Source organism: Bos indicus, chromosome 8 (genome assembly GCF_029378745.1).
Source record: "Bos indicus isolate NIAB-ARS_2022 breed Sahiwal x Tharparkar chromosome 8, NIAB-ARS_B.indTharparkar_mat_pri_1.0, whole genome shotgun sequence".
NCBI lineage: Eukaryota > Metazoa > Chordata > Mammalia > Artiodactyla > Bovidae > Bos > Bos indicus.
The window spans coordinates 101,984,624-102,006,388 of NC_091767.1; the positions used below are offsets into that span (position 1 = coordinate 101,984,624).

A 21,765-nucleotide genomic window follows, 5' to 3' on the forward strand; every position below is an offset into this window, starting at 1 on the left:
CAGTGAATATAGCATTACTTACCTGCAGCCAAGTTCCTAGCAGGTGGGCATTTTCCAGGCACTTGCCAGGGATAGAGTTAGGACAAACACAGGTGCTGGATTCTACATAGTCAGACTCAGGTTGGCCGTCTCCCCTTCAGTAAATTTAAGAAAATTGAAATCATTATCACACATCATTGAAATCATAACAGGCATCTTTTCTGGCTACAATACTATGAGACTAGATATCAATTATAGGGGAAAAAAAGCTGTAAAAAACACAAACACATGGAGATTAAACAATACATTTCTAAATAATGAAAAGGTTACTGAAGAAATAAAAAGGGAAATAAAAAAATTCCTGGAAACAAATGACAGCGGGAACATGACAGCCGGAAACCTGTGGGCTGCAGCAAGCTCCAGGTGGCCACCCCCTGACTAGTCTTGGGACTCCCCTGTTGGCAGAGCTGGTCCAGAACCCGAAGTGCTCAACTCTGACCGTCTGCAGAAGTGAGAGCTTGTGTTCAGACCCTCGTGCCAGCTGCCTTCCACCCCCCATCCGTTTACGCTCATGCCTCCTAGTCTCACATTCAGGCCATAGGTAATTCCTCCCGCATCGGCGAGGATGCTGAGGTCCAGGGACTTTCCAGTTTCCTTTTTCAAAATCCCAAATTGAGAAACATTTACAAACAGCGTCACCTGACGTAAAGACCTTAGAGGGAATGCCGTTCTCCAGACAGTGAGGACCACATGCCAACGTCCGCCCATGTTGTGGTTTGTTTGTTTTCTTTTTGCCAAATCTTAGTTGGCACTCAGCCTCCTGGATGACATTCTTATTTATCTTCTCTTTTCCCTGGAAGCCTTCCCTCCACAGTTCAAACTTGTGTTCTTTTTAAAAAATGAGAGTATTTCCTGGTGAACTGCTCCTCAGGCACAGTTCTTCCAGAGTAAACACAAAGTGAAGTCCCCCCTGTTCTCCAGAAGCGCAGCACACCATTTCACCCAGATTGCAGGTTCTTCATCCAGGCAAGCCTTCAAGTTTCATCATTTTTATTGAATAAAGGGACAAAGCAGGAGAAAGCTTAGACCCCTGGTCACTAGGAATTTGTGTGAAAAATAAGGAGGAAGGTTTTTTTTTTTTTTTTTTTTGTATATGTGGTTTTTATTTGTGGGCCAAGCAAGATGAAATGATGTTTAAAATGTCTTCAGTTTTGTTATTGAAGAAGAACACACGTCCAGAAAAGTATGCCAATCGTAGCTCAATAAGTGATCAGCAAATGAACATACCTTTGTGATCACTACCTGTATCAAGACAGAAAATCTCCAGCACCCTGGAAGCCCCCGCTCCCAATCACTCCTGCCCTCCTCCTCCCTAGAATAAACACTGGCCCGATTTCTAGCATCACAGAGCACTGATGGGTTTTGTCGAACGGCCTTTCCTGTCCCTGCGTCCTGCCTCCCACCCTCTACTTCCCTTACGTGGCTTCAGTTGGGTATAAATGAATGAATCTCAGCTCTTGAATTTTGCTCCTAAAGACAAGTTAGGATATTTTGTACAGGAGAAAGGGACTCTTTAAAAAAGTTGTGATTAAAGGAACGTGTGCAGGGTCAGTGTTCCTTATTGGAAAGGAAGGAGTCCAGCTCTGGAGAGACCTGGTGTGCAGATGCAGGGGTGTGAGCGTGGTGGCCACGATGACACAGGGGAGGAGACGTGTGTGTGTCTGTGTGTGTGTGGTTAGCGCCTTACCTAACTCAGCTACTTTTCTTTTGCTTTTTTAATAATTAAAAAAATATATTTATTTGGCTTTGTTGCGTCTTAGTTGTACTGCAGCGTATAGGAGCTTAATTCCCCAGCCAGGGATTGAACCCACCTCTCCTGCATCACAAGGTGGACTTTTAACCACCAGACCACCAGGGAAGACCCCAGTCTCTTATTTTTGGTGTCCTCCATTTCCTAAAGGAATTGGCTTACCCAATCCTGGCCGTGTGAGCGGGTGAGCCATTTGAGTCTCTCTCTTCGTGTGTCATCCTTAGGACCTGAACGCCCACAAGAAGCAAGGGATGGCATTGCTGACTCGAGTGGGTGAGTCAGTCAAGCATGTCGCTGGCGGCTACAAGCTGAGAAATCGGCCTCTTGAATTCGCAGCCATTGGCGAGTACTTAGACACGTTTGCGCTCAAGCTGGGAACCATCGATCGAATAGCCCAGCGGATTATCAAGGAAGAAATAGGTGAGCTCTGTGTCAAGGTCTGGATCAGGCCCGCGAACCACGTTTGCAGAAATGGCACTCGTGTGTGCCAGGCAGAATCAAACTGCTGAACCAGGGGAGTGGCAGCACCAGGCCACACTATGCCCATAAAACCAACACACACACATGTATATACATGGAGCGGGGGAGGTAGTTAAGACCAGAGGGGACTTTTGGACTCCATCCCTGGCCCTGCATTTCATCCTGTGTTTGATTTCCCCACGGCAAACAGCCACTCTGAGCTGCTGGGCTTTTCTAGTTTTATCTCTCTCTCGACTTCCCTTCTTCCATCACCACAGGATGAGATGGTTAGATGCCATCCTCTCTCTCATCTATAGAGACGATCATTTAAAAATTAAACTTGAGTATCTTTTCTGGCAGAAAGGCGGTTCAGAAGGACAGCCTGTGTTTGCCAAAGTTCTGATCCTAGGGAGGTTTCAGACTTGAAATTGACTCACCTGCCTCGCCGTGGCTTCATTTCAAGCCCACTCTTCCTGAGAGCTATGAGGCCTTTCTTTAACCTTCCTGGTTGCTGCCACTGCTTCATCCCCACCCGTCTCTTGGCCACTTGCTTTTCTGTATCCCAGAATGTGGGGGCCTTTTGTCTTCTTCCACACGTGTAGGCCAAACGCACGTGAACAGTATTAGTGATCACGCTGGCATGTGATGTGAAACGTAGGAAAGGATTCCCCGGTAGCTTCAGTCCATTGGTTACTAAAAAATGGCAGCAACGTTTTATCGTAATGGCAAGAATCCTGGTGACAATTGATGGCCAGCTTTTCTTTGTGAGGAGAAATAAAACGACATTTTCCCCTGTTCTGTGTTTTAATTCTCCTTTACCTGCTGCTGGTCTTATGTGGGCCTGCAGGTTTTAGAGATGGCTTTAGAGGGCTGACCGTTGGGGTCCTGACAGGATGTGCAGCCACACTGCCTCTGGCATCTGGGCCAGGAGCCAGAGTCTGCTTCTTGCCCGCACTAACACAATGACCTCTCGGCACCTCATGGTCTGGGTCCTGCCGCCTCTCTGGGCGTTTGGGGACCAGGAAGCCTGCCTGGGGAAGCGCCTTCTGATGGGCCCAAGGTGTTGGGGTGAGCCCTGAGTGAGAAAGCAAGTCTGCCTATGTAAGACCACACTTTCTTATATCAAGTATTTCCTAAAATTCCATTGTTTTTCCCTCGTGACTGATTTTCTTTTTTTTACTTTTTTTCCTTTTGAAAACATCCCCCCAAACCTATATGAAACTCTGCTTCCATGGCCTGTCAAAATACTGCTTCACTGTAGCGGTAGGTGAGTAGGTTTTGGGGAAAATATTTAGTGGATGTCACTCCCAGCACTTTCCCCCCGAAGGCATAGTGGCTCCCATTATCCAAAGGCATGACATTTCCACTATGGAGTGGAGTTGATTGATGTTATGATGTTAGCTGTAACATTAGCTTACAGAGATTGTAAAAAATATTCTGTTACCATCAGTGCTGTGTTTAAAGGGAAGCATGCTCAGAGAGCTCTTTGCTGCAGTAGTTACTGAGTCAGTAATACCAGTGATTGCTGCCCAGCCAGATCTCAACTGGTTTCTCAGTCACTCAGTTGTGTCTGACTCTCTGCGACCCCATGGACTGCAGCATGCCAAGCCTCCTTGTCTATCACCAACTCCTAGAGTTTACCCAAACTCATGTCTATTGAGTCGGTGATGCCATCCAACCATCTCATCCTCTGTCGTCCCCTTCTCCTGCCTTCAGTCTTTCCCAGCATCAGGGTCTTTTCTAATGAGTCAGCTCTTCATATCAGGTGGCCAAAGTATTGGAGTTTCAGCTTCAACATCAGTCCTTCCAATGAACACCCAGGACTGATCCCCTTTAGGATGGACTGGTTGGATCTCCTTGCAGTCCAAGGGACTCTCAAGAGTCTTCTCCAACACCACAGTTCAAAAGCATCAATTCTTTAGCACTCAGCTTTTTTTATAGTCCAACTCTCATATCCATACATGGCTACTGGAAAAACCATAGCCTTGACTAGACGGACCTTTGTTGACAAAGTAATGTCTCTGCTTTTTAATATGCTGTCTAGGTTGGTCATAACTTTCCTTCCAAGGAGCAAGTGTCTTAATTTCATGGCTGAAGTCACCATCTGCAGTGATTTTGGAGCCCAGAAAAATAAAGTCAGCCACTGTTTCTATTGTTTCCCCATCTATTTGCCATGAAGTGATGGGACCAGATGCCATGATCTTCGTTTTCTGAATGTTGAGCTTTAAGCCAACTTTTTCACTCTCCTCTTTCAGTCTCATCAAGAGGCTCTTTAGTTCTTCTTCAGTTTCTGCCGTAAGGGTAGTATCATCTGCATATCTGAGGTTATTGATATTTCTCCCAGCAATCTTGATTCCAGCTTGTGCTTCTTCCAGCCCAGTGTTTCTCATGATGTACTCTGCATATAATTTAAATAAATGGGGTGACAATACGCAGCCTTGACGTACTCCTTTTCCTATTTGGAACCAGTGTGTTGTTCCATGTCCAGTTCTAACTGTTGCTTCCTGACCTGCATACAGGTTTCTCAAGAGGCAGGTGAGGTGGTCTGGTATTCCCATCTCTTGAAGAATTTTCCACAGTTTATTGCCCAGCCAGATCTCAACTGGTTTCTCTTCCCCTTTTAGAGTACCTTGTAGAGCTGAGAGAATACGGGCCTGTGTACTCCACGTGGAGCGCTTTAGAGGGGGAGCTGGCCGAGCCCCTGGAGGGTGTGTCAGCCTGCATCGGCAACTGCTCTACAGCCTTGGAGGAACTGACCGATGACATGACAGAGGACTTTCTACCTGTGCTCAGGGAATATATTTTATACTCTGACTCCATGAAGGTGAGCTGGCTCCCTCCTTGTGCACCCAGGTACTTTCTTTGTGGTCATTAACCAGTAACTAAGTGGTTATTGCCTATTTGCTTGTGGTATTGGGCTTCCCTGGTGGCTCAGCTGGTACAGAATCTGCCTGCAATGTGGTAGACCTGGGTTCGATCCCTGGGTTGGAAAGATTCCCTGGTGAAGGGAACAGCTACCCACTCCAGTATTCTGGCCTGGAGAATTCCACGGACTGTATAGTCCACGGAGTTGCAAAGAGTCAGACACGACTGAGCTACCTTCACTTCACTTCACTTCATTTAGGTTTCCTTCTTTCTAGATGGGCAGGATCAGACGTGTGGACTGACCTCTTTCTTGAACATGTAAAAAGAACACATGGTGAATCCAAGTATGTGAATTAAATGAAAAAAAAAAAAGAAAGTTTGGAAGAGATTCTTACTAGAATCTTAGAGGGGGAGCTAGCTAGAGTTCTCTGAGAGTTTGAGATATAACATCTGATTAAGAACAGTATGTTGTGGGAAAAGAACAATTGAATAATAATTAGAGCTCTTTGAAGTTAAAGTGTGATTGCTAAAATAAAATTGAAGAGCACAGTTGGAAAATGAGGCTGAGGAAATCTTGGAAAGTATTGTAAAACAAACTTAAAATGTAGTTGGAAAGTAGAACAAAAATGCAAAAATACTGAAAATGTGAAAGAATGATAAAAGACGTAGAGGATTAATCTCAAAGGTTAATTAATCACCAACTAATAAGAGTTCCTGATTGAAAGAACAGAGAAAACTGAGAAAGGAAAATTATGAAAGAAGCAGTACAAGAAAGTTTCCCTGAACCAAAGGGCATAAGTCTTTAGATTAAAAGGACAGGTTGATTACCCAGCAAAAGGACTGGACAGAAAACCAACCCAAAGCATATCATTGTAAAATTTTAGGACAGAAGTGATAAGATTCAGGTACAGGATCAAATGCTTTAATGTCTGCGTTAGAAACTGCCCCAGCCTGCACTTAGACCAGTTGGAGAGTGTAGCTGCGGGGGACTCCTGTGCTGGTGCGCAAGGTTTATCTTGGCTAACTGGCTCATTTTTATAGATGAAGAAGCAGAGGCTCACGGGTGGGCCTTTTCTCTGCTCCACGGTCCCAGTTCTAATGAGCAGCCACCTTATGTTCGTGTCTTTACTGTTGGCGAGAGAAACTGGATCAGTTCCTGCTTTTCAAGGCTGCGGTGCACATTGTCTGTGTCTAAGTGTCGTCGTGGCACGGCACGTTCTGTCCCCTTCAGAGGCAGAGAGAAAGCACAGGAAACGGGCCCTAGGAGGCCACGTGGAACTGATGGATCATGTTCAGTGGACAAAGAAGACAGCTTGTGCTGGATTGGTGGTTGAAGATGTGTGTTTCCAAGAACACTGTGGAGTGAACAGAGCTTGAGAGAGAAGGGTACCAAAGTTACCCTCAGGCCCAGGACTCAAATATGCTATAGACATCTGCAGGTGAGCCCCTTATATGGGCTCACATTCTATACACAGCGTGTATATAAAATATGATTATGAGAGTGATGGGCTGGGAGAGAGAACACGTTAGAGTCTTTAGCAAAGTTCTAGCAGTGCTTTTTGAGCACTGGTGTCATTATGACCAGGCCGGGAGTTGGAGAAGCTTTATTTAAGAAAGTTAGGGAAGGGCCCTATGCTTCATATCTCACACTGCCTTATTCATGGAAGGCAGTCGGCGAATATTTAATTGAAGCCGACAGTGTGGTGCAGTTTGGAATGTTTACAGATACGTAGCTGTTGTATGACACCCATCTTGTTATTTTTAATAACTTGTAGTAGGTTTATCTACAAGTCAAAGAGCATGCTTATCTCAGAGGTACTGGTGATGACTAGTGAGATGAGCGTCAGAGGAGAGAGTGATAAGGTAAAGGCCAAAGTGAGTGGAGCCAGTTGAGCAAGGGAGTGGGTGGCAGGTGGGGAGGTCAGATAAGTAAAGGTGGGAGGTGGGGAGGATACGTAAGTCAAGGTGGGAGTGGGGAGGGCAGATAAGTAAAGGATAAGATATGAGGAGATACACGGTAGTATCTTAAAGGTCACAGTCGGTAAGTCTGGATTTTGTTCTTAGGAATAAAAGACCAGCCATTTGGTTTCATGCAGGGAAATGACACGCTATGGTTTGCACTTTTAAGAAGACAGTGCTATAATAATGAAGAATGGATTGTGGAGAGAAAGGGTCGGGGAGAGGGAGAGAGAAAGAGAGAAAGGTCCAGAGACCATCAGCAAACTGTTGCAGGGAGCCGAGTAGCAGATAACTGCGTGGTAGAGCTTGGGGAAGTGAGCAGACTTGGGGTGTATTTTGTGTGCAGGACCAGCTAGACTCGCGGCTCCGTTAATGTGAAGTGAGAAATGAGGGAATCGAGGACGACGCCTGCGTTTTGGGCTTCAGCAACTGTGTTGATAGTGGTCCTGTTCAGTGAGGTGGGGAAGTTTGGAGAAGAACAGTTGGGAATCAAGTTGTTTTGGCCATACTGAGTTTTTAAAAAGTGCCTATTAGACATTAAAGTAGAGCTGTCATGGCAGCTGGTTATGAGTTCAGAAGGAACAGAAATTTGGGAGTCATTTGTTTATAGATGGCATTTAAATCTATGAGAGTTGGGGCGATCATCTGGTGAGATGAGACTGAGGCAAATAGTCCAGGAGTGTTCCTTGTATCTTCCAGTATTTAGCGGTCTAACGCCTAATTAGGGGGGTGGACAAGTAGGAGGAAGGAGCCTGAGAAGGAATGGTCAGTGTAATATGAGAAAGAGTAGAGGAGGACCTTAGTGAAGCCAAGAGAAACAACTGTTAGAAAGAGCTTGATAAGCAGTGACCATATGAATTAATAACGTGGAAGTCACTGCCATCGTGATTCGAGGTGTAAGATGTAGCTACGAAGTTTGGGTTGGAAGACAGCTTGTTTTAAAAATTCTGATTATTTCATTGCCATATGATTTTTTGACTTTAATTTTTCTTAAAAAATTTTTTTGGAAGATAGTTGATTTTTCCATGCTGTGTTTGTTTCAGGTGTTCAACAAAGTGATTCAGTTATACGTATATTCATTCTGTTTCAGACCTTCCCCCATGTAAGTTATTACAGAATACTGAGTGGAGTTCCCTGTGCTATACACTAGGTGCTTCTTGGTTATCTATTTTATATATAGTAGTGTATGCATGTTAATCCCAAGCTCCTGATCACCACATTTCCCTTTTGTTAACCATGTTTGTTTTTGATATATATGTATGTTTCTGTTTTGTAAGTTCATGTGTATCATTTCTTAAAAATTGGATTCTACATATGATATTTATCTTTCTCTGTCTGACTTAAACTTCACTTACTATGATAAAGTCCAGGTCCAGTCTGATGATTTCTTTGGCCTATGCGTGTATTCCCCCAGAGACCACGAGGTGGAGCTAATGAGTCAAGTGACTAGTCTATGCTTTTAGGTTGCCCACTTAGGGTGCCTTTCAAAACCTAAAAAAGAGATTTTCTAGAAGGCTGATTTGAGGGAAAGAAAGTCCTCCTTCCTAAACAAAAGTGACTATAGGCTTGAGGGCCTGATTTCTTGAAAATGTGAAGAATTAGGAATGTATCAAAGTATATAATGATCTCAAATATTTTTAAATTTAGAAAAATATAAAAATCAAAACTCTGAGATTCCCAGTTAGGGCTGACTGGATACATATTGAAACTTCCTCTTTTCATACAATCAAAATGACTCCAGAATGATTTTTTTTTTCTTTAAGGCTTAAGTCCAGGGGGCGAGGAGGGTATGGTGGGAGGGAAGAGCAGCAGGAAGGGAAACAGCAGCAGTACAATTAGGAACCAAAAGCGAATTGAGAGGTGATAGAGACTCAGGTGACTCAGAGCTGCTTACGCTGACTGGGGAAAACTGAGAAGCCACCTAGTTTACACTGTGGACTCCTTCAGAAAGGTGAGGAGTGGACAGCACCAGCTACCCCTGGGACTGTGGGAAAGAGGGAGCTGAAGACAAGGGTTGAGCAGCAGTCTGTTTAAGAAGCAATTAGAGCTTCCGATTCTGTCCTCCTTCCAAACACTGGGGCACTGTCCCTTCGCCACTTGGGCAGAACTGGAGGTGTATTCTCTGCTGCACACACTTGGTCACTCAGTCGTGTCCGACTCTTTGCGACTCCATGGACTGTAGCCCGCCAGGCTCCTCTGTCCATGGGCTTCTCCGGGCAGGAATACTGGAGTGTGTAGCCATTTTCCTCCTCCAGGGGATCTTCCCAACCCAGGGATCGAACCCACGTTTCCTGTATCTTCTGCATTGCAGGTGGGTTTTTTACCCATTGAGCCACTGGGAAAGTCTCCATAGAGGGTCTCTGCTCCAAGGGACGCCAGGCACAGTTGAGGGTGGGGACTGAAATCCTAAAATCAAGAGCAAAAGGTCACTAAATGTTGAAACTCTTGGTTGTCTTTCCTGGTAGAGTTGGAGGGCCTTTTAGAAAAATCTAAACAGGCTGGGAGAAGAGACTAGAATATACTGATATTTAGTGGCAGAGGGAATCCTCAATGAAAGGACCCAGCAGAGTCCCTGTAGAGAACTGTCAGGAAGCCCTCAATATCAGAGAACTTTCAGCCAGTTTTTAGTGTTTCCCTCTTGGGCGAGTGTGCAGAAAAGGCTCACCAAATATTTAAGGGAAGCTTCTAATGTGAATACAAGTAAATACAAAGAAGGAAAAACATAAACATCACTGAGGGAGAAGAACTTTTCCGGGAAAAAAACTCACTGATGTCTTCAGAAAGAGATGTCACAGGTATAAAACAAGCATTTTTAAAGTTCTAGAGAATAAGCAAAGAGCTCATGGAATGACGATCAGGATAGAAATGGAAAAAAAAAAAAAACACACACACAAACAGGAGAGTTAGAAGAACAGTTTACGGAAATGACTATAAAATGAAACAAAAAGACAGATGGAGGATTGGAGAGAAAAATATGTAAAAATGAGAGGACCAGACCAGACATCTAATATTTCAGATCCAATATCTGAAAAACAGGAAGAGAAAACAGAGAAATGGGGGGGCATCAGAGGCATTCAAGAGAAAAGACTGGAAGTGAAGATAAGACATGTTGCAGGCCGTGCCTGAAAGATGAGGTGGTTGATGCTTAACCCCCTCCTCTACATTTTTCTTTATTTTTCAAATTATCTGTAACAAATATTGTTTAAAATGAAGGCATGATGTGTGGTTTTAGTATTAGCAACATTGTCCTAGAAAATTGAACTCACAGGTGGTCTGTCATCAAAGAAGGAATGGGTGAAAAAGAGCGTGTTGGGAAGGGCGACCTAAGTGTGGCCATTTAATCACACATGTCACCAGGTCAAATTCAGACTGATTTTCTTGCCTCTAGGGAAATGCTCTCATAGACGGACACCCAAAGACAGGCCGCAGGGCTATGTTGGGTGTCAGATGTTTTTTAATGATTATAAATGTTCAAAATTGAAGTGTATTTGATGTATCAGCTTCCTGTGTGCCCCATAATGAGCCTGTATTTGCATACATTGTAAAATGATCACCAAGATAAGTGTCAGCTAACACTTCTGTCACCTAACAAAGTTAGTGCAGTGTTATTAACCGTGTTCTCCTTGACAGTACACCCTCATGACTTATTTATTTTATCCCTGGCATTTTGTACCTCTGGATCCCCTTTAGCCATTTCGTAACCCTCCTAATAACCCTTCTTCTCTCTGACAACCACTGATCTGTTCTCTGTGAGTCTGGACTTGGTTTGGTTTTGTGTGTTTGAGTTTTATTCTCATTTGAGCTTCTTTGTTATGGAACACTCATCATTGTACACAAATTCCCCCTGGGTGTTTTGGGCTGTCAGCTCTAGGCATGCCAGACCATAGGCCACTCTGGACTGTCATTCTCTTCGTGTGGCTGAGCTGTTCCTGCTGCTCTCATTTACTCTCTCAATCCCATTTCACCTCTTGCAAAAGGATTTGATGCTTAAAAACTTTCCGGACCCTGGGAGCCTTCGGGATAGCTGCTGACCATTTGCACCGGGGCTGCCTTTGGACTGCATTTTCCTCCGCCCCCATGTCTGTGAACCCACAGCCTCCTTAAGGGGAGGCGTTCCTGTTTCCTGGGTGTCGGGCTTTCCGGTTTATCCTGACCACCATGGCACTTTGGAAAACATCCAGTGCAGATGCCAAGAGCCAAACCACAGGATGCACTGGGTCGGCCAAAAAAGTTCATTCGGGTTTTCCGTAACTTTGGGTTTTTCCTTAAGATGGTATAAAAAAACCTGAACAAACGTGTTGGCCTGCCGAGTATCTGTGATCTAATTTCCTGATGCTTTTGTTTAATAGCTGTTACTAGTTTGCTCTGTAAACATTTTGGATGACACGTATTATGTTTCCATTGCTTAACTTTTTTATTATAGAAATGCTCAAACATATCCAAAAGTAAAGTGGAGGTGTACCTCCATGTACCCATTAGCCTGCTCCAACACTCGCCCACTCACGTTCTGTCTTATTCTAGCTCTCCTCCCACCTGCTCCCAGCCCCCACCCCCTGGCTTATTTTAAACCAAATCCCAGGCATTACATCATTTCGTACAAAAATACATATCTCTAAAATACAAACATTCTTTAAAAAATTTTTTTAATGCGGATCATTTTTAAAAGTCTTTATTGAATTTGTTACAATATCGGTTCTATTTATATTTTTGGGTTTTTTGACCATGTAGCATGTGGGATCTCAGCTTCCCAGCCAGGGATTGAAACCATACACTCTGCTTTGGAAGGTGAAGTCTTAACCACTGGACCACCAGGGAAGTCCCCAAACGTTCTTTTAAAAAAGAAAAAGGACCACATTATTCAGTTCAGTTCAGTTGCTCAGTCATGTCTGGCTCTTTGTGACCCCGTGGACCACAGCACGCCAGGCCTCCCTGTCCATCACCAACTCCCAGAGTCCACCCAAACCCATGTCCATTGAGTTGGTGACGCCATCCAACCATCTCATCCTCTGTCATCCCCTTCTCCTCCTGCCCTCAATCTTTCCCAGCATCAGGGTCTTTTCAAATGAGTCAGCTCTTCACATCAGGTGGCCAAAGGATTGGAGTTTCAGCTTCAACATCAGTCCTTCCAATGAACACCCAGGACTGATCTCCTTTAGGATGGACTGGTTGGATCTCCTCCCAGTCCAAGGGACTCTCAATAGTCTTCTCCAACACCACAGTTCAAAAGCATCAATTCTTCTGCGCTCAGCTTTCTTTAGAGTCCAACTCTTACATGACTACTGGAAAAACCATAGCCTTGACTAGGCAGACCTTTGTGGACAAAGTAATGTCTCTGCTTTTTAATATGCTGTCTAGGTTGGTCATAACTTTCCTTCCAAGGAGCAAGTGTCTTTTAATTTCATGGCTGCAATCACCATCTACAGTGATTTTGGAGCCCCAAAAAATAAAGTCAGCAACTGTTTCCACTGTTTCCCCATCTATTTGCCATGAAGTGATGGGACCAGATGCCATGATCTTAGTTTTCTGAATGTTGAGTTTTAAGCCAAGTTTTTTACTCTCCTCTCTCACTTTCATCAAGAGGCCCTTTAGTTCTTCGCTTTCTGCCATAAGGGTGGTGTCATCTGCATATCTGAGGTTATTGATATTTCTCCTGGCAGTCTTGATTCCAGCTTGTGCATCTTCCAGTCCAGCGTTTCTCATGATGTACTCTGCATAGAAGTTAAATAAGCAGGGTGACAATATACAGCCTTGACATACTCCTTTTCCTATTTGGAACCAGTCTGTTGTTCCATGTCCAGTTCTAACTGTTGCTTCCTGATCTGTATACAGGTTTCTCAAGAGGCAGGTCAGGTGGTCTGGTATTTCCATCTCTTTCAGAATTTTCCACAGTTTATTGTGATCCATGCAGTCAAAGGATTTGGCATAGTTAATAAAGCAGAAATAGATGTTTTTCTGGAACTCTCTTGCTTTTTTGATGATCCATCAGATGTTGGCAATTTGATCTCTGGTTCCTCTGCCTTTTCTAAAACCAGCTGGAACATCTGGAAGTTCACAGTTCATGTATTGCTGAAGCCTGGCTTGGAGAATTTTGAGCATTACTTTACTAACGTGTGAGATGAGTGCAATTGTGTGGTAGTTTCAGCATTCTTTGTCATTGCCTTTCTTTGGGATTGGAATGAAAACTGACCTTTTCCAGTCCTGTGGCCACTGCTGAGTTTTCCAAATTTGCTGGCATATTGAGTGCAGCACTTACACAACATCATCTTTTAGGATTTGAAATAACTCAACTGGAATTCCATCACCTCCACTAGCTTTGTAGTGTCACACTTAAATAGATATTTTTTTCCTTAATATTTCCTCAAATATCCAGTTAGTGTTCAGTTTCCCCAGTTGTCTCAGGCACTGTTTCTAGGCTTTTTCCAAAGTGGGATATAAATCAAACCCATACATTGCTTGATATAGTTCTTAAGTATTTTAAGAATACCTCTCCCTCTATTTATTTTTCTTTGCAATGGCTCAGAGGGTAAAGCATCTGCCTGCAATGCAGGAGACCTGGGTTCGATCTCTGGGTCAGGAAGATCCCCTGGAGAAGGAAATGGCAACCCACTCCACTACTCTTGCCTGGAAAATCCCATGGACAGAGAAGCCTGGTAGACTACAGTCCATGGGATCGCAGAGAGTCGGACATGACTGAGCAACTTCACTTTCTTTCTTGCAATTTATTTATTAAAGTAAGGAGTCATTTTTCCCCCTCTGCATTTGAAAAGAGAAGTAGTGAAGTTCCAGGTTACTGGGCCCATTTCGAAATCATGATGAAATGCTCTACGTTAGATCTATATATAGCATTGAGAGAGCTTTACTCCGTGTCTCTGATTAAAAGTCTGCTTTCATCGAGGTCCTCCCTGGCCACCCCGTGTGCGATTCGCCATCTCCCAAACCCTTAGTGCCCCACATCTTCCTTTCTGTTTTTGTTTCTCCTCCTGAACACCCAGCATTACCTTCCAGACTCTTATGCTGATTATATTTTATCTGTGTATTGTCTGCCTCCTCCCTGGAACGTAAGCTCCACGAAGGCGAGGGTTCTGTGTAATTTGCTCTCTGCCGTATCTCCAGCACGTGGGTAAATGAAGAGACGTTACGGCAAGACAGAAATGGGGTGGGGATGGCCGTGCAGACCCGGGGCAGAAGGATGCAGGGTGGGAAGCATGTATCCCCCCATCCACTGGCATCAGAGGGGAAAAGCCTTTTGCCCATCACTCGGTGCTGGAGAAACTTCTCTGCAGATGCTGACCCAGTATCTTGAAGGCCCTTTCACTCGGTTGTAGGCTGAGACCCCCTCAACCAGAGGCCAGCGTGGCCGGGTCTATCGGCAGAGCCTGTGCTGTTTGGGGAGGGAGGCCAGTCCCTTCAGACCACCGCCCATGGTGTGCGAAGGTGCTCCCACAAGGACGGTAGTCTTCAGCAGTTTATCTTGATTCGGAACAGGTTGCCCTGGCTGGCTGGCTGGCAGGCTGGGGAACCACGCACTCTGGAATTCAGCAGAGAAGCCCGAGTGAGTCACCACTGTGCTCTTAGCTGGTGGTGTGGCCTCAGCCAGGTCTCTTTGTGGTGCCTCACCGTTCTTGCCTGTAGAGCAGAGATAGCACCCTTTCACTTCCGCAGAGTTCTGAGCTTTTGTGGTTGTCACGAGTTTGTTTCTGCAGTCCAGTGAGGTAGGGGCGTTAGCCCAGAGCCCCTCTTCAGGCTTCAGGAGAAGGCCGCGTCCGGGTTGCTCTGGACTGGCAGCAGCTGAAGAGAAAGAGCCCTTAGCTCTCCTTGGCGCCAGGGCAGGCCTGAGGAAGGGAGGGAGTGCAGCTGAGTCTTGGGCCCCCTCATCTGCCTTGAGGCAGGGGAGAGGCCACGCACTGAGCTGCGTGGAGTTGACAGGACTCCTGTCACCATCTCTCCCTGCCTGAGGGCCTGGGCAACTTCATCAGAGAGACTTGAGAGAGACTCTCTCAGCAGAACTGAGGGCTGGAAGCGTGCCGCACCGTGCTTTCTGTGTTTGGAAGGCGTTTAAGAGCATTTCTAGCTTTGCTGGGAGTTTCTTGCCACACTGACAGGGGTGTGTCATTGGAACAACTCATCGTTTGTGGAACCTGTTCCTAGCCTGGATACACGTGCTTTTCCCCAGACCATGTGAGGCATCCTGTGAAGGGAGTGTGAGGCAGAACCAGGCTCCTCAACAACACCCCCCAGCCCTGTCCTCCTGGCCCCCAGGGAACCACGTTTGTGTCCCCACAGAGAGCAGCTACTGCTCATATGAGACCAGTGGATTTAGAATGCTTTCGGCTCTGTGACATCTAGAAAGGAGCCCTGGCTTTTTTGTTCTTTTGTGTTTACTTTATAGATTTGTCCCGTCCAGTACGACAGCCGCTTGCCATTGGTGGCTGTTTCAGTTTAAACTCAAATTAAGGAAAATTAAATAAAGATTTAAATCCAGTCCCTCAGTCACACCAGGCACATTTCAAGAGCTCAGTCGGCATGTGGGCCAGCAGCTGCTGCGCTGGGCCATGCAGGTCGTGGATCCTCTCCATCATAGCAGAAGGCTCTAGGCCCAGAGGCTGATGAGTGTGGGGAGGAGACCTCAGAGCACCTACAAGAAAGCTGAGAGCAAAATAATGAAAAGCGAAGCTATTACAGGTTTCATCTCATGTTCTTCTCGTGGTGAAACACTTCTCATGGAGAAACACTTCTCCAAGTAAATACTTAGGGGAGACTTGGGGTTCCCCATGTTGACACCTTCCATGAGAAGGTTGTCCCCAGAGTGTTGTCAGTGACTCAGTCACTCATCACGTTTCAGCACGTTGTACAACTGAATGTGTCCGCTGCGGTGGCCGAGGAATGGCCCCCTCCCACCGGACCCCATGCTCTGCTGGAGAACAGGAGATTAGAAACTCAGAGATTAGAAGCTTCTGCGTCAGTGGCAAAGAAAGTTCTTGTTACTCTTGGTTTGCCACTTGTGGTTCTACTAAAAGAAGAAAAAGAAACCTTTGGATGAAACATGCTTTTCTAGAAGGTTGACCGTAAGCTTTTCTGTTCTACCTGCTGGGATCTGAGCGGCAGAGACAGAGGGAGGCGCCCAGGGCATAAGTTTAGGGACTCACACTCGGGTGCCAGCCTTGAACTTGCACAGACCCAGGACTGAGTGTCTCCTTAGAGTTTGTATCCTGGGCGCCTGGCTTGCCTCCCCCTAGTTCCGCCCAGGCTGGCCCCTGTGCCCATCCAGCGCTGGGTCTGGCAGTCTCCCCATGTGGTTGCAGGGCTTCTGGCCTCATCCATGGCTCTTTGAGCACAAGCATCCTTGTTCCATGTCCACACGTCTCCCATAGACAGAACCCTCAGGTCTGAGCTGTGTATCTTTGCTCTTCAAGTACCCGACCCAGAGTGGAGGACAGATATGTGGCTAATAGTGGATCAATGAGCAGATCAGTCCACCAGGGGTCAACTCAATGAATTAAAGAGACAAGAACTCTCCTTAGACTTTTCCATTAACAGTTCAGACAACATCCCACCTTGGCACCTGCCAGGCTCCATGTCCCGGCACAGCTGAGGTCTCTGTGCACAGTGGGGCTGAGGGTCCCCTCATCCGCATACCCATGGAGTGGGCACTGCTCCCCCCACCCACCCTTCCCAGGGATTCTGTGACTGAGCATCAGGCTGAGTTACTGTGCTGGAAAGCTCCCTCTCTAAGCACGATTCTCCTCTCCCTCCTCCACTGCTCTCTCCAGAGCCCATGTCAGCCACGACCAGACAATCCTAGGAACACAGAGCCCATGTCAGCTGCAGCCAGACCATCCTAGGAGCTTGTGGCGGTGGTTTGGGCAGGTACGGGGTGCAGAAGCAATGGCGTGCTCATGCCTCCCTTTCTCCCGCCCACAGAGCGTGCTGAAGAAGAGGGACCAAGTGCAAGCCGAGTACGAAACCAAACTGGAAGCCGTGGCCCTGAAGAAGGAAGAGCGGCCCAAGGTCAGGGGACCCCGGGGCGGGCGGGCTGCGACACCCCACAGCTGCGCCAGGTGAATGCACGTCCCTTGATCGGGATGACCATAGTGACCAGTGCCAGCTGGATGGGGTTGGTGCTGTCCTTTTCCTCTTTTTGCTCCCTTTTATGTCTGATGTACATTGAGAGTTGAGCTCTTTCTTACTCTTTCCTGGGATTTTTTTTTTTTTTTTTTTTTTTGAGGTTTCCAGCTCTGCAATTCAGAGGCAGTTCCTGTCTATGAAATGGGACCGAGGAGAAAGGAGAACAGTCTAGATCAGTGTTGTCAAAACTGTAACCCACCCAAAAGCACCGAAGCTGAGAGGCACACTATTAAAGTGCTGTGTGCCCAGCTGCCCTTTGTCTGCAGCTGCCGGTCCCGCTGGCCAGCTCCAAGCTGCTCCTCTGATTTTCTAGAACACGTGCAGCCTGCTGAGCCCACATCTCAGTCTCATTTAAAAGAATGACAAGGGATACTGTATTTAAAAATCTCACTCTTAACAATTTAGCTTCTAAATATAAGTACAGAAGTCACTTTTCCTGGCGAGGGATGGAAGGAAAGAGAACAAGTTCTGCCTCTAGCCCAGCTTGGAAGCTGAAAATCCAGTTTAAAAGATGTCACTTAAATAGTTCTATCAGCCGTCCTACCCACTCAGCACCCCGTGCAAGCTTTCTCAGAGGCCAGTTTTGTCTTCTGGTAGATGTTCAGCCCGATTTGGGGTGGCGCCTTACCAAAGGCAGGAACTAAAGGGTATGACTAATAGGCGGAATTAAGTGCTGACTGTGCCCGGGATCGCGGGCTGCCTGCGGGTCACACCCGCCCGGGAGCAGAGGACGCTGCTGTTCTGGCTCCCGCGTCCCACCCAGCTCAGCTGTGGGGCTCGGGCCTTGTGCTCTACCCTTTGTGCTGGCCTGGGTGACTTCTCTCCTCCCAGTGGGTGTTGAAATCTTCCTGCTGCTGTTGCTCTCACCTCCCCGGAGCATCACTCGCTCATCCATCTGACTCATTCTCTTGGCCACAAGAGTTCTTCCAAAAAGGGGAAGGGTTTCTTTCCAATCTGGAGGTTCCAAACATTCCTGCACCCTAAGCACAGCATGGCGGGGAAGGGCTCAGTGTCTGTCTTCCCTCTGTCTCGTGGGATTCTGAACCACTCCAAAGTGAACTTGCTTCTCATATAGCAATGGTGATATTTAACAACACAGGTAAGTGTAATCAACAGCGGGGTCAGCTGAAATTGTGTCTCCAGTTTGGGGTCGAGCAGCCGCTGCTTTGGTGGAGCGTGGAGGGCTTGGTTGGCGGCCTGTTCAATCAACCACCATTTGGTAGGCGGAGCATAGGATTGGAATCAGATGGCCCTGGGTTTGAATTCCCCACTCTGTCTCCCAGCTCAGACTGGGTTTGCTCACCAGCCTCTGTGGGATTCATCCATGTGATTGCTGTGAAGATGGGAGAATCAGTTGAGTGTCTGATGCAATAACAGATGCTCTGCTGGTGGGTCCTCTGTTGTCGACTGGCTCCCCATGCTTCTAGCAGGAATGCTGAATGAGAACTTCATTTTCCAGGTTTGTTGCCACTTTTTTTTTTTTTTTAATTATTAAAATTCTTTTTCTGAGTGCACTGTTGGGGGCATTGTTTCCTTGTGTCCCAAAGTGTCCCCTGCGTCCCCACGCCTCCCAGATGTCCCCGCAACAGAGAGACAGCTGCTGTGGGAAATGAGGAGCTTAAGGTTTGGCTGTGTTCTGTTTAATGTCTTACGTTTGAGCTTCACTTTCCAGAGCTGCTGTTGGTGAGAAAAGAGCCAGGCTTTCAGGAAGCGGGTCAGGGCTGATATTCCCCCAGGACTCAACAGGTTCTACTGTTGGTAACTGTCGTGGGAGCAAGACTGCTCACAGATCCATCCCAGGGCTGTAGGCAAGGAAAGGACTCCCACCTGAAGATGGGGGGTTCTCACAGGGAGGCTGGGTTTGGGCTGGAAAACAGAAGATCTGAGGGAGTCTGGGGGCTGACTTCCTTTTGAGGTGAAGTCTTGAAAGGTTGCTCTGAAGAGTGAGGCAAAATTGATTTTATGTGAAGCCACGGAGAGGTGTTGAAAACTGACCACTTCTCTGTAACCCAGGAGAAGGGGTTGGCCTCTTGGGTCTCAGTGTCCCTCACTGGGATTTCACAGGGGTGTGGATGGATGCCTTTGGACAGAGGACTGAGCCCTGTGACTCCGGCTGTTGGCCGGGTGGATGGGAGCCTGGTGGCTGTGGCTTCTTGGCGTATGCTGTGCTGGGGGCAGGCAGTGATGAGGCCTCTGGAACGGAGGAAAATGTTTGTATCGTAGAATTTAAAGATTGTTTTGGTTTTAGGTGAAGGAAAGTCTGCAGACCCTGAGGTGGTTTATTCTCAGGCAAGTGGAGCTTTGGTTGTGCAGACTTGGCTTCCTTATTTTAATTTTGATTTTAATTTGGAGAAATGAAAGGCTCTGAGCAGGGAGGGAGCTGACTGCTTTTTGCTGCCTCTGTCAGGACCACGGACAATTTGCCCTTCCTTAGAAGCTATCAAAGCTGTTAGTGGAAACAGAGGGGGCCTGAGGAATTGCATTTAAAACTGGACGGGAAGCATGCACACTCTAATGTGGACTCCTGTGAGGGCAAACCCTGGGGGACCAGGTATTCTGCGTTTGATTCTCTTCAAATGCGTATATAGTCACACGTTGATTCAAAAAATTAAAAAAGAAGGGATGCCAAGAGAAAATGTTTTATGAAAGGTTAAAAGGGAAAGAGAGGGGCTGTTTCAGGCCCCGACCCACTGAAGCCTGATACTGGATCCTTCCAGAGGCTGTTGGAAGTAGGTAGCACCATCATGGGGGGAGGCGTGTGGTGCGGACGTGGATGGAGCAGAAGGCAAGATGTGCCACTTCTCAGGGTGAGCGCAGGTGAGGAGGGGAAGGGGCGCTGGAGGCCACTTGGACAAGCCTCTCAAAGGCGGTGGGCCTTTACAAATTCTTAGAACCATCAGAATGGTGAACATTCTGGAATGAGGGGGATGTGCCAGTGGGTAGCAAGAACTCCAGTTCTGAAATAGCAGATAGAAACGGGGGACTTCTGAATATGGAGCTCCGTAGGCCTGAGAGTTCTGTAGGAATATCTGTTGTTTCCAGATACCTCTGGTGAGTGAGGAGAGGCACGCCTGATGACTCCCAGTTCTCTCCACAGGAGCCATGACCTCAGCCTGGTTTAGGAAGCTAGAGTAATGCACCACAGCAGGGAAGGGCTCTGTCACCTCCGTTGTTTAATTCCTACAACAGCCTTCTATCAAGGGGGTTCCCACCTTACAGATGAGCAGCCAGGGCTCAGGGGACTTATGTGACCCACCCACAAAAGCTCACACATGGTGAATTGGACCCCCGATACGTCTGGTTCCCAAGTTGGAGCCCTTTATCCCCACTGCAAGGGCTCCCAGCAACCTTTGCTTCATTGAGGGGGAGGCTTCCTGCTTTTGGAAGATGTGTGGCTGATGCTGGAGCGACTTGGGGGGAGAACCTGGGCCTGCCTTTGGCTCTTCAGCCTGTGTCTGGCCGTCCATTAAGCCATCGTGCATGTGAGCCCAGGGCTCCCCTCTCCTCAGTGTGTCCGCTCTCCACACATCTTGGGCGCTCATTTTTCCCTCCTCACCAGCCATTCTCTGAAGTTTGCTTCTTTTTATCTATTTCTTTTTAAAGCATTCTTACTGAATATTTGCCAAATTCAGTAGTCTCTTCTCAAACTTTACCCTGCCTCAGTGTTTTCTCAACTTCTCTTCCATCTCACAGGTCACATAGAAAATGAAAATATTTGTATGGAATATTGGGATTGAAGACCAGATTGCTTGAGACTGGAGGTGGCCAGCTCTGACTTCCTTGGGGGCTGGGGGGACCAGTATTGCTGTCGTTCACATGGCGCCAGTTAGGAAGCTCTGCCCATTTTGCAGTTGGCAGCATGTGACTGAGAAGACAGCTGTCTCGAATTGACTCTGTCCTTGGTCCTGGCACCTGTCCCCCAGCAGCCGTGAGTCCCCTCTCTCCCCCAGTACTGGGGTCATGTCTGCCTTATGTAATCTTTGAGGACTTTATTCACCTACTGTCATCATGGGAACAGATAATATGATGTCTCCAGCCTACCTCTGAGAAGGAAACTTAGAGATTTATATGTAGGGCCGAGCAATGCCGGTTTCATGGAAAGAGCTCAGTGATACATTTCTCAGTGAATGCTGAGTGAACTCACATTCCCGCCCTGCTCTCTAACACAGATATATGCTTTATCTCATCCTGTGTTACCCTTCCCCCTTCACTCCATAACTCATATCCTGTAATGGAACTTCTCATGAGAGTTAGGGGAACCAATAAGAAGAACGCAGCCTTGTCCTCTCTTCAGAAATTTTGGTCTCATGAAGTCTTATCTGGGGCTTCCCAGGTGCTCAGTGGTGAAGAACCCACCTGCCAATGTAGGAGCCAGGGGAGATGCAGGTTTGATCCCTGGGTTGGGATGATTCCCTAGGGAAGGAAATAGCAACCCTCTCCAGTATTCTTGCCAGGATAATCCCATAAACAGAGGAGCCTGGCAGAATACAGTCCACGGAGTCATAAAAGAGTTGTACGTGACTTAGCACCTAATTAACAGCGAAGTCTTTTCTGGAGAGTTTTTTGTC

General features: G+C 46.8%; 1 protein-coding gene across 3 annotated transcripts in view; it reads left to right on the forward strand.

Annotated features, from left to right (window-relative positions):
* The window catches only part of SNX30 (sorting nexin family member 30), a 109,587-nt gene that overhangs the window by 73,700 nt on the left and 14,122 nt on the right, over positions 1–21,765 (forward strand). For all 3 annotated transcript variants that reach the window (XM_070795293.1, XM_070795295.1, XM_070795294.1), the window contains exons 5-7: positions 2,014–2,209; positions 4,873–5,072; positions 16,994–17,080. In XM_070795293.1, the coding sequence (XP_070651394.1) occupies positions 2,014–2,209; positions 4,873–5,072; positions 16,994–17,080 (483 nt within the window). The remainder of the gene's footprint in view (positions 1–2,013; positions 2,210–4,872; positions 5,073–16,993; positions 17,081–21,765) is intronic.